Consider the following 12,771-nt stretch of genomic DNA (forward strand, 5'->3'; position numbering starts at 1 on the left):
CTTGGTTCATATTGACGCCAGACTCACTTTGAATACGGATTCAGAATCCGCACGACGTCAGCTTTTTAGTCATGCCAGATACTTCTGAAGAGACTATTTCCTGACTTGTGATATCCCAGATTTCCTGGTTTTTGGATCTTTCTCGAATTTCTGAAATTTTTGTCATCCGTGTTCTAACACAGATTTTTACATAAATTTGAGAAATTTGTGATAAAAACGGAGACGAATTCCTTCCGTTTGATAAGAGAACTAGGTGTTGACGGAAGTTTAAGCAACTATAAGTTTTCTGAAAATCGCTTTTTTCCAGACTTGTCAAAAATCGGGCCGGGCCGAGATTTTTCTTGAGTTCGGCCCGGGCGGGCCGGGCCGGGCCGGGCCAAAATTTTTCCTGATTTCAAAAAATGGGAACCCGTTTTTACCAAATTTTATTTGAAATTTTTCGAAAAAATAGAGTAAAAATGCTTAAATTATCATACATATTCACATTTTTCCTAAAATTTCCAAAAAAAAAATCAAAAACTCAAAATGTTTCAAAAGAGCCGGGCCGGGCCGGGCCGGGCCAAAATTTTTCCTGATTTCGGCCCGGCCCGTGACAAGTCTGCTTTTTTCAAGAATGAATTTCTCGATTTTTGAGACAAAACCGATGTGACTGAAAAGCTGAAGTCGTGAGGATTCTGAATCTGTCTTCAAATTCCAGCTAGCATCAAAATGAGCCAAGGAATAAGGTTTTGAGAGTCAAAGCCTTCTATCTCGGTTCATTTTGATCCTAGTCAAGATTTGAAAACAGATTCAGAATCCTCACGTCTTCAGCTTCCTAGCAATATCTGGTTTTTCCTAAAAATCTGAAAATCTGAAAACCATCCTCAAAAACGCGTCAAAGGCACGCCAGTCTGATTTGGCTAGGGTGTAGACATCCTGATCCTCTGAAAAGACAACAGAGGACATCCGGACGTTTCCGGACCCGAAACCGCGCCAAAGGCACGCCAGTCTGATCTGGCTATTGGGCTTCCAATCCTCTGAGAAGACGATAGAGGGAATCCGGACGTTGAGTAGACAAGTCGACTTAACTGGTGCTACTCAAAACCGCGTCAAAGACACGCCAGTCTGATCTGGCCCGTGTAGACATCCGGACACGTATGTACCGAACAGAAGAGCATTCCAACCAACTTTCTGAAACAATGTAGAGAAAATCCCGAAAATCGGATTTTCACTGATTTCTGAGCCAGTTTTCGACCACTTAGGACATGTGACCTTCCCGGTGCTCAAAAGCGCGTCAAAGGCACGCCAGCCTCAATGTAATCAATGAGTACAATTTGATCACATTTTTCACTTTTTTCGAAGTCAAAACGAGATTTTGAACCCCAGAAACGCGTCAAAGGCGCGCCAGTATGATCTGGCTATCTGGTGCCTAGACGGGCTTCCAATTCTCTAAAAAGAGGATACAGGATATCCGGACCTTTCCTACGCTCAAAACCGCGCCAAAGACACGCCAGAGCCCTTCGTTTTCTAAAGCGACTATCTAATATAGAGCAAATCCGGAAAATCGGATTTTCAGGGACCTCCTAAGCCAGCTTTTAACTACTTAGAACAGTTGACCTTCCCGGTGCTCAAAACCGCGTCAAAGGCACCCCAGACTCAATGTAATCAATGAGTACAATCTGATCACATTTTGCACTTTTTTCGTCGTCTCATTTCACAATATTTGTCTTTCCCCATTCATCAGTTCTTCTTACCCATCCCTTCCCCCTAGATCCTTTCCTTCCAATACCCCCAACCACCACCATTATCATCCCCACATCACTTTTCTCACTCTCTCTCTCTCTCTCTTCGCTTATCTCCTCTCCTGCTGCTTCTCCTTCTAGTTGTGTTTTCCTTTTTATCCCCCCACTTGTCGCACTTTTCAATAGGATCTCTCGAACGAGGTGGATGCGAAAAAAACGCTGATCTTTTATTGATTAGTTTAGTTTTTTTTCTTGTTGAGACTTGGCTGAAAGGCTGAAAATAAAGATAACAATAGAATTAGATTGATCAATGGGTATTGGTGTCTTATAGCTGGAATTTCGAAAGCGGCTGGCTGATCAGAGCTATTTGGACTCTGGAACTTTCGAATAGTTCAGATGTCCTAGATTCTCTGGTCTGTCTGAAATCGTTTTGTCCGAATGTCTGACTCTGGAACTGTCTGAAATCCTGAAATCAAAGTTTCATGGAATTCCGACTTCCGACTTCCGTATAAGAAATGTTCACTCTGTCTGGAGTCCGAACTTTTCTGATGGTCCGGATGTCCTAGGCTATCTGTTCTGAAATCCAGAATATCAGAAGATTCTTTATGCCAAATAGAGAATTGCTTTCGTCCGGATATCTATATCTGAAACTGATAGCGATTCGAAAATGTCTGGAATGCCTCCTTCATTAAACTCCGAATTGCTTGAATTCTGCGAGTTCACTCTGACCGAAATCGGCTTGTCCGAATCTTTTCTGGCTCTCCGAATCTTGGATTTTCTCTCCAGAAATCAGAAATCCCTCTCGTTTTCTGAAATTTTGTCTGATCAATTTGTTTGAAGTCTGGCGTGCCCTTGACGCGTTTTTATTGTTATCAGACTCACTTTTTGATCAGCCATTTGGATGCCTTTGATTTTTCTGAAAGAATCTGACATGACGGGAAAGCTGAAGTCGTGAGGATTCTGAATCTGTCTTTAAAGTTTTGTCTAGGATCAAAATGAATCAAGATACGCCACTTTTAGCCCCAAGTTGGTAATTTTCAAGTTAGCATTTTCAGCACATATCTGATTTATAGAGCTATTTGAGGACATGCGGGACCGCGTCAAAGGTACGCCAGGAATATTGAAAATGTGTAGGAAAATAAGGACATTTCTATGATAATACTCAAAAACTTTTGTCAAACCGCTAATTTTTCAACCCCATGATGGTCGAAATTGGTCACTGCTTTGGTGGCCGAACTTTTTGTTTTTGAGTTTCTAGGTCACTTCAACGTTCGTTTCGCCATTATTGTTGAGAATAATCCCGAAACGGACGGCTGGAAGAACTTTCCGTGGCATAGAAACACAAAAACAAAAAGTTCGGCCACCAGCAGCGACCAATTTTGACCATTCTGGGGCTGAAAATTCGCGGTTTGAAGGCGGTTTTAAGTATTATCATAGAGAATGTGTCTATATTTTTCTACGCATTTTGAATATTCCTGGCGTACCTTTGACGCGTTCACGGATGTCCTCAAATAGTTCTAGAAATCAGCTAAATGTGCTCAAAAAACGCGTCAAGGGCACGCCAGACCTCTACGAAATCCGAGCTGAAAATTCGCGGTTTGAAGGGGTTTTTTTAGTATTATCATGGGAATGTGTCCATATTTTTCTACGCATTTTGAATATTCCTGGCGTACCTTTGACGCGTTCACGGATGTCCTCAAATAGTTCTAGAAATCAGCTAAATGTGCTCAAAAAACGCGTCAAGGGCACGCCAGACCTTTAGGAAATCCGAGCTGAAAATTCGCGGTTTGTAGGAGTTTTTGAGTATTATCATGGGAATCTGTCTATATTTTTCTACACATTTTGAGTATTCCTGGCGTACCTTTGACGCGTTCACAGATGTCCTCAAATAGTTCTAGAAATCAGCTAAATGTGCTCATATTCTTCGACACATTTTTCTACAAACCACGCGTCAACGGCACGCCAGCATCTTTCGACCCGTCCATTCCGAATACTAATTCTTCATAATCTCCTCTCATATTTCGTCCCCTCCCAGCAGCTTTATCCCTCTCCTCATTGTCAGGAGGAAATTGAACTGCTGCTAGCTGTGTGACTTGACTTAAGTGGAAGCGACGGAACGGGACGAGGGATGAGAGTAATTGACTTCATCGCTTGGTCGATAAGTCTCCGGTTTCAGTCATGAATATGCATATAGTGGTCGTTCGGTGTGGGACAATTTTTGTACGAAAAAAAATGATAAAAATCGGTTCGCAGAGTTTATCGGAGTGGTTTTGAGTAGTTTGTCGTGAGAAGAAAGGTCAGAAAATGACTAAAATTTAGTAGAATTGAGGTAGTGGTGATGAAAGTGCGCTCTATCGATAATTCCTGGTATTTAGAACTGAAGAAACATGATTTTTGAGCTTAACTGACTTTGAATGATGAAAATGCGCTTCATTGTCAATTTTTCAATCCTAAGAGCTGATTTTCTGGATTTTTGAGCATTTTTATTGAAAGAATGATCAAAATCTGCTATTTAGAGACGCAAACACGCTCTACTGATAAAGTCTCCGTGTAGTTCACGTGGACAATTGTTTCCATATTTTTCGAAGTTTTTCCTTCGATTTAAGTCAAAATTTATTAGTTTTGCAATAGAGCGCATTTGCATCTTTTCTGATTTTGAATATGCGCTCTACTGCTAGTTTATTTTCATTTTTTTCCCGACATTTTTTTTTCAAAAATCAGAAAAATGACGAATTTTGAATTCTATAAGTTTGAAAATAGGCTCTACCGATAAAGTCTTGGTGTAATTCACGTGGACAATTGTTTTCACGGTTTTTGAAAGGTTTCCTTCGATTTTAATTCAAAATTTACTAGTTTTGCAATAGAGCGCAGTTGCATAGCCTGCAGTAAGTGCGCTCTAAAGAACACTTTATATTCTCAAAGTTTGTAAGTACGCTCTACTGATAAAGTTTTTGTAGTTCACGTGGACAACGTGCTTTGAAATTTTTATTTTTTTCAATTTTAGTAAGAAATTTGCTAGTTTTGCGAAAGAGCGCACTTGCGTAGCCCCATACATTAGTTTTTTACGAATAGCTTTAAAAAAAAACTTTGAATTCAAAAAGTTTGTAAGTGCGCTCTATTGACAACACCTTTTTCTGTCAAATTTAGATGATTTCGTTGATTTTAAAGTAAATTTTCTTTAGATTATCAATAGAGCGCATTTGCATTATCCGAATTTCTCGATTTTTCTTCCCATTTTTCCATTTTCCCCCGAAAAACAGTTTCAAAAATGAAAATTTTTGGAATTTTTCACCTTTTTTCTCACATCTTTTGACCGTTTGTTATTTTGTTCTCCCTTTTTTTTTCAAGAATTCATTCAAAAATGTTTCATTTATTTTTGCAGAAATGGGTCAAGATGACGAGGACGATGCCCAGATGCTGCAAGCCAAGCAGCAAATCACTTTTAATGTTGTCAATAAAAGAAAAGTGAGTTTTCGTTGTGTGGAAATTTGTGAAAAAATGGAGAAAAATGACGAAAAAGTGAAGGAAATTGAATGAGAAATTTGATTTTTCAGCCGAAAATGGCATTTTTTGGTTGAAAAATGAACAATTTTCAGACTGAAAACTGGAAAAAAACATAAAAATCTCAATTTTCTGACTCAAAAGTGCAGTTTTTCATGTAAAAACTACTCAAATTCCATTCGAAAAGCTGGAAATCTTAATTTTATGACAAAAATGTCATTAAAATCGTAAAAATTGCGTTTTTTGGTGCAAAAAAATCGATTTTCTGGGCGGAAAAAGGTTTTCTCATAGATAAAATATGATTTTTGAGCGGAAAATGGAGTTTTTGGTCAAAAATTCTGTTATTTTCTTGATAAAAGTGTCGTTTCTCAATCTGAAACAGCATTTTTTGATTGAAAAATGAGAAATTATCAGACTGAAAACTGGAAAAAAGCATGAAAATCTCAATTTTCCTTTGAAAAAACCAATTTTCTGACTCGAAAAAGCAGTTTTTCATGTAAAATTCATTCGAAAAGCTGAAAATCTTAATTTTATGACAAAAATGTCATTTTCATCGTTGTTTGTGTAATAAAAACAAAAATTTGTGTTTTTTATTGCAAAAAAATCAATTTTCTGGACTGAAAAACCATTTTTTCAATGATAAAAATGCTTTTTTTGAACTAAAAAATAGATTTTTATCGAAAATTGATAACGAAAGTTCATTTTTATGCTATTTTTTGCCATTTTTAAACTGAAATTATATATTTTTTCTATTGAAACACACATTTTGATACAACTATGAACTTTTCATTCTCAAAATTACAAAATAGCAAAAATCGAGCTTAATACACTTAATTCGCTTATGAAAATGCCCAAAATCTCAAAAATTTTCATTTTGCTTTTCGAATTGCTTTTGAGTAGTTTGAAATATGAAAAACTGCATTTTTGAGACAGAAAATTGGGGTTTTCAAGCAAAAATCGATCAGAAAGTTGTTTTTTGAAAATGTTATATTTTTTAATGAAAAATTGTTGTTTTAGGTTGAAAATTGGCATTTTTTATTTAAAAAAATGTTCGATAAAGAATATAACTACTTATGCTTAAAAAAGCTTAAAAACTTCCAAAATCTGAAAAATTGCTCTTTTCGCCTGAAAAACTCATTTCGAATCGATTTCTTTCAATTCTCAACCCCTTCCGTTACTATTCTGATTCAAATATTGCGTTTTTTGGGTGAAAAATGTCAAAATTTGTTTATTTTTCACTTTTTGCTCAAAAATTGGTTGAATTTCCAGTTTTTTACTAGATTTTTTTAGTTTTTGACAGTTTTTTGATAGTTTCAAGGTGTACTAAGATCATTTCTGATTTTCAGTGTTTACTTTGAAAAATAGAATTACTTGTGCAAATGCTATGCTCAAAATCAATCGATTAAAAATGAGCTTTTTTGTCATAAAATTGCAAGTTTTTGAGCATTTTTAAAGTAATTTTTTTTTAAGTTTTGCAGAATTTGACTGAAAAATGGTATTTTATCGAAAATTCTATTGTTTTCTCAAGATTTTCATTCTAAAAGTCCCGTTTTTGATTGAAAAATGAGAAATTTAGAGCCTGAAAACTTGAAAAATAGTCAATTTTTTATTTTCATCTTCCTCATGAAAATATATTTATAAAAATCGAGAAATCGAAAACTAGAATCCAATCACAATCTGTCTCTGTTTCCATAACTTTTCTCCCCCGTTTTTTCTCTTGTTTTCCATTTTTTTTCCATTTTTCCATTCGTCCAAACACTCACACACACAGAGAACGAATAGACAATAAAAGATGAGTCAGAACGGGGGGGGGGGGGGGGTGTCCCCCCTTCCAAACTGTCTCTTCTTTTCCACACAGACACCACCACGTCGTCTCCTATTTCACATAGTGTTTCACTCTTCCGTTTTTGTCTGAAATTGAGAGAGACTTCTGGAAATATGATAGGAGGTTTTTGGGGGGAATTTTTTGGTAGAAAATGAGATTTTTTAGGTAGAAAATTAAGGAAAAACTAGGTAATATTAACTTTGAGATGAAGAAAACGTGATTTTCTAGCTGCAAATCAATGTTGAACCCACATATTTAGAAGAAAAATAGCGTTTTTATCATGAAAAACGACTTGAAACCCTTCATTCTAAATGGGAGAATGTAGAGATTCTGAGTTTTTGGGAAATTTGAAAAGTTTTCCTTAAAAAATGTGAAAAGACGATGTTTTAATAGATAAAAAGGAAATAGCTGACTGAGTGAGTTTTCAACAAATTATCTTGAAAGTTGAGAGTTTGGCATTAAAACGGAACCCAAGGTGAAACACTTGATGAGAATTTCATCATAGATTTACCCCTGTAGTTGAAAAAGGTCAAATACCGTGTTTTTTTAGCTTCAAAGATCTCAAAATAACTCTTTTTTCCACTTCGATATAGTTTTGAACAAATTAGATACGCCTTTAACACCCCCCTGACAAGTGTTCGTGAACCGATAATAAAATGTGTTGTCACAACACAGCTTAAAGGTCGCCGACCTCCCAGTGATAAGCAATAGGTCGTTTCGATTTTCTCAGTCTCTCTTTCCCCATTTTATGAGACATTTCACTTCTCTTTGAGAATCTTCATGAAGAAAACGATGGCCGTATTGCTTCTGTTTAATTCGGCTTAGAACGTAGTAGCTTTCAATTGATGTAGAAACTTCATTATATTATTATATTATATTATATATCACATGAATATAATATAATGTGTCAGAAACTTCATTTTTTGTTCAGAAGAAATCCTAGGGATCGGGCTGTGCGAAAAGCTTTTCCTTAAAAAGTTTTCGAAAAACTGTTTTTTTTCGAAAAATTTTAACCGAAAAGAAATGTCAGGAAAACTGTCTGAAAAAAAGAGGCAAAAATCTTGAATTCGTAAAATAAAACTGTAAGTATTTCAAGGAAAGACCCAAACCTGTTTTTGAGTTTTTGAACGGTTTTCTCGAAAATTTTCCAGGAAGTAACCGAAAAATCGAAAAAAAAACACGACTTATATTGAATGTGGTAATTAATTAATTTAGTAGTCAGATGCCGAGAAAAGTAAAAAAATCTTGTTGGTATTCCTACTACTTCCCTTGCTTTTCTATAAATCCGACTCTCTAGGGTTCCCTTTTTTATTGTGTCTATGTATATCATGAAAATAACAATAAAATGACGAAACTGTTGAACTTTTCATCAAAAAATCCATGTTTCCTACTGGAAATCTCTTCAATTTTTGATCCATTTCTAGCTCACCTTACCTATAGTACCGGACAAAAAGGTATCAATTTTGGCTGTTTTCAGTTGAAAATGACCAACTTTGACAGTGTATTTCGGTGTCACCCGATTGTCCGACAAACTCAAATTTATATGAGTTGGACAGATCAAAAATAGTACATTATTTTTGTAGTTGACCGTTTTTTTGTAGGAACACTATCTTGAAAGTTATAGGTTGTCAAAGTGAAAATCTCCAAAATTTCGCTAAATTGCATTGAAATTAGTCGTTTTCAGGGAGTAATGGGTTTCTTTACCTGTAACTTTCATGGTAGTGTCCATACAAAAAAATGGTCAACTACAAAAATGATGTACTATTTTTGCTCTGTCCAACCCATATAAACATGAGTTTGTCGGACAATCGGGTGACACCGAAATACACTGTCAAAGTTGGTCATTTTCCACTGAAAACAGCCACAGTTGATACCTTTTTGTCCGGTACTGTATATCATGAAAATAACAACAAAATGACGAAACTATTGAACTTTTCATCAAAAAATCCATGTTTCCTATTGGAAATCTTCAATTTTTCATCCATTTCTCAACCTTACCTACCAGAACCAATTTCTAATCTAATACACCTCACTACGCCTCTTCTTCTACCCGCCGCACCACAAAATCCAGTCGTTTATTCGTGTTAATCAATTGTGCAAACAGGTGGCCTAACACGATTTTCGAGCGGAAACTTTTTTGCCCTCTGTACGTGTACACATTCTCTCTTTTTTTTGATAAACTTGTACTACTGTGGGTTCTAGAGTGACAATTCTGAAAAAAATAGTTGTTTTTTTGACTCAAAATGGGTAAAAAAAAAAAAATTTTTAAAAACAGTTTTTCGGCTTAAAATTACCAAAGTTGTCACGGGCCGGGCCGGGCCAAAATCAGGAAAAATCTCGGCCCGTTTTGAAACATTTTTTCAAAACATTTTGTGTTTTTGAACTTTTTTTGGAAATTTTTGGAAATTTTTTGAACTTTTTTGAAAAAAATATAGTGTTCGAATAAACATTTAAAATTGAATCAAAATGTGAATATGTAAGATAATTTCCGGGACGGCCCGATTTTTGACAAGTCTGAAAATTACTGAAAAATGCTCTGAAATAATCAATTTTGTTTGAAATTTTTTTGAAAATTCACACTAATTTTCACAATTTCTGAATTATCGTATCGTCTGCCATAAAAAAACAAGTTTTGACTGAAAATGACTGAAAATTGCTCTAAAATCCTCAATTTCCTTCCAAAAACTCACACTAATTTCCCCGAATTTCAGGATTTTCTGAATCGGAATCTGTAATAAAAAACAGTTTTTTGACTGAAAATAACTGAAAATCGCTCCAAAAACTATAATTTCTTCCAAACATTCTCACTATCTGAATAATCGGAATCTGCAATTCAAAAATATGACTTTTTGACTGAAAATGACTGAAAACTGTTCTAAAATTCTCAATTTTTCATGAAAATCCCCAATAATTTTCCCAAAAATGACTTTTTTGACTGAAAATTGCTCCTAAAATCCACAATTTTCTATCAAAATTCTTTGAAAATTTCTTGCAGGATCAACTGCGACGGTGGCAAAGCAGTGAGATGAATCGAGAGGCGGCGCGACGGATGAAACGGCCGAAAGTTCAATTTCAGGATTCGGATATATTTCTGTCAGCATGTATGTCCGGTGATGAGGAAGAAGTTGAGGAGTTACTATCGAAAGGAGCCGATATTAATACGTGTACTGTCGATGGTCTGACAGCACTCCATCAGGTGAGTATTCTGGAAAAAACGCGTCGTAGGCGCGCCAATTTGAACCATTTTTAGCAAAATTTAACGAAAATTATTGAAAAATCATTGGAAAATCCCGGATTTTAAACCAAAAAAGTGCTCGGAAACGCGTCAAAGGCGCACCAGATTTTTGTTTTTGAACAAAAATTTGACGAAAATTATTGGAAAATCCCGGATTTTAAACCAAAAAAGTGCCTGAAAACGCGTCCTCAGGCAACTCGATATCAATCTAATTAGACAAAATGGTAATCTAATTGTAGTAAAAAGCGAGACTAACGCGACCCAGTTAGATTGACATTCCGTCTAATTAGACTAGCATTTCGTCTAATTAGACTAGCATTTCGTCTAATGCGACTCACAAACAATCTAGCTAGATTCCATTTCAATCTAATTATTATCGCTTTTTTTGAATTGAATTTTGCTGGATTTTCGTATAAAATTTTATTAAAAAATACGGAAAAATCAACAGAAATACGGAAAAATCAACTGGGAAAACAAGAAAACTAGAGAATTTTGGGAAAAAAAAGAATAATGAATAAGTCAACCGCGTAAATGTCAGTGTCTTGGAGATTTTTTAACCATTATAACACAAATTTATATCATTTTCCGAAAAAGTGAAAGTTTTGAAAGTGAATTATTGAAAATTGATTTTTTGAGAGGAGTTTTTAAGAAAAATGGATAAAAAATCTCCAAGATATGAACATTTTTACGAAATTGTTAAACCTTTCCTATCTTGTTTGGCGGCGGTCCATCGTCCATTGCAATTCGTTGATTTCTTTTTGCGTCGGCAGAGCGGGCGTGGTTGCTGAAAAAGATTTTGTTATTCGGATCTGTAGTAATTAAACGAACAACACGCTAGTGAGGTGGTGGTTGAAGAGCAACCCGATTGTATGTGACATTTCATCTGCATCCAATCCCTCAATCTTCAATCCACGCACTAGAACATCTGAAATGACGATGTCTATTATAATCGTATTTAAAAATAAGTGAAACAACTAACCGACTGGCCCATTGATTAAGTCCGACGGAAAAGTTGTTTGTGGCGGTTTCGGTGCTGTACTTGTGGAGAAGTTTTTCACGAGATTGGCGGGAACCACCTAGAAAGTCAACATGTGATAATTGTTATCTGATCATTCATACCGATTTAATCCAGTGATTCGCGCAAGTGTGGACCACGTGTCGAAGCGACGATGATTGTGATGTTAAGTGAGAAAAGATCAAATTGATATCGATTGTTCCTTCAAAATCGTGAAATAGAGATTATTTTGAATTTTTCATATACCAGTTTTTTCCAAATTTTGCACTTCTAAGTGTTCCATTTCTCTGAACAATTTTGGATCAAAAACTGCTGTTAGCTTTTCAACTTCAGAATCCTTCGGTTTTACAAGTGATTTCTCAGCTTGAATTTCGAACTGAAAAACGTTTTATCGCCGTCTTTTTCAATATTTCTTACTAATTTCATCATTCCTCGTAGTCCGAAGGCGAGTCCTCGGATTTCAGGGCAGTTCCTCCTCTCTATTGTTTGATCTCAATTCATCGTCCAAAGTCACCGTCTGCATAGACATCGCATCAACTGCCGCTCCTTCTACCCGTTTTCTTTTCCTCTGCACACGACTCAATATCCCACGAGTAGTCAATTTTTCATGTCTCCTCGACATATTACACTGAAAAAAAGAAGATATTCTCAAATGACATAATTATTAGCAGAAAATGAACCGAAATGATTGTTTCCCTTAAAAACATATATTGAGGGAAATCGTGACACCTTCAGCATTTAATAAAGCTACAAAAAACAAGAATAAGTGATTGGAAATATTATTTACGCTCAAAAAATAAATGAAAAATTATTTATTCAATAAATAATAATATGCGCAAACAATTTTGTTTGCGCGCACGGCGAACGCGCCTTGGATATTGAGCTAATCTAATTAGATTGCCTTTAGATTGGTGTTCTGTCTAATTAGACTTCGGTTGTCTAATTAGACTAACATCGAGTTGCCTGAGTCAAAGGTGCGCCAGTTAGCGAAATTTTGGCAAAATTTGACGAAATTTAACGATATTTTTTTCAAAATTAAATAGAAAATCCTTTTTTTTAAAGCAAAAAAATGTGCTCGTAAACGCGTCAAACGTACGCCAGTCTTATTTGTTTTTGAGCGAAATTCGATAAAAAATAAGGAAAAACGCCGCGTCAAAGGCGCGCCAGTTAGCCAAAATTTGGCAAAATTTTTGCAAAAATAAAGCAAAATTCGATGAAAATGAAAGAAAACATTGAATTTTAATCGAAAAATTGGTGAAAAGCGCCTCAGGCGCGCCAGATATCCAGATTTGCACTGAAAATTCATCCAAACTTTCAAAAAACATTCCATCAAATGGATATCAACTGGGGCGCCTTTGGCGTGTTTTCCATTGAAACAGTCATCAACTGGGGCACCTTTGACGCGTTTTCTAGAAAAATTGAGATTATCTAGGGCACCTTTGACGCGCTCTCTATAATAATAAAAAGAAAAATA

General features: G+C 35.7%; 2 protein-coding genes across 2 annotated transcripts in view; one reads left to right on the top strand and one right to left on the bottom strand.

Annotated features, from left to right (window-relative positions):
- Positions 1–5,105: 5,105 nt before the first annotated feature.
- Positions 5,106–12,771, top strand: part of GCK72_004351 (uncharacterized protein) — a gene marked incomplete at both ends in the record, with an annotated part of 34,506 nt that continues 26,840 nt past the window's right edge. Inside the window, 2 exons of the mRNA XM_053724624.1 lie at positions 5,106–5,186; positions 10,043–10,243. Coding sequence (XP_053588818.1) covers positions 5,106–5,186; positions 10,043–10,243 — 282 coding nt within the window. The remainder of the gene's footprint in view (positions 5,187–10,042; positions 10,244–12,771) is intronic.
- GCK72_004352 (uncharacterized protein) lies at positions 10,979–11,919 on the bottom strand (the record flags this gene model as incomplete). The annotated part of the gene is made up of 6 exons (XM_053724625.1): positions 10,979–11,066; positions 11,111–11,207; positions 11,262–11,358; positions 11,402–11,499; positions 11,544–11,673; positions 11,812–11,919. The coding sequence occupies 6 exons, from the start codon at positions 11,917–11,919 to the stop codon at positions 10,979–10,981; spliced, it is 618 nt and encodes a 205-aa protein (XP_053588819.1).

The sequence above is a fragment of the Caenorhabditis remanei genome, chromosome II (genome assembly GCF_010183535.1).
Source record: "Caenorhabditis remanei strain PX506 chromosome II, whole genome shotgun sequence".
NCBI classification, from domain to species: Eukaryota; Metazoa; Nematoda; class Chromadorea; order Rhabditida; family Rhabditidae; genus Caenorhabditis; species Caenorhabditis remanei.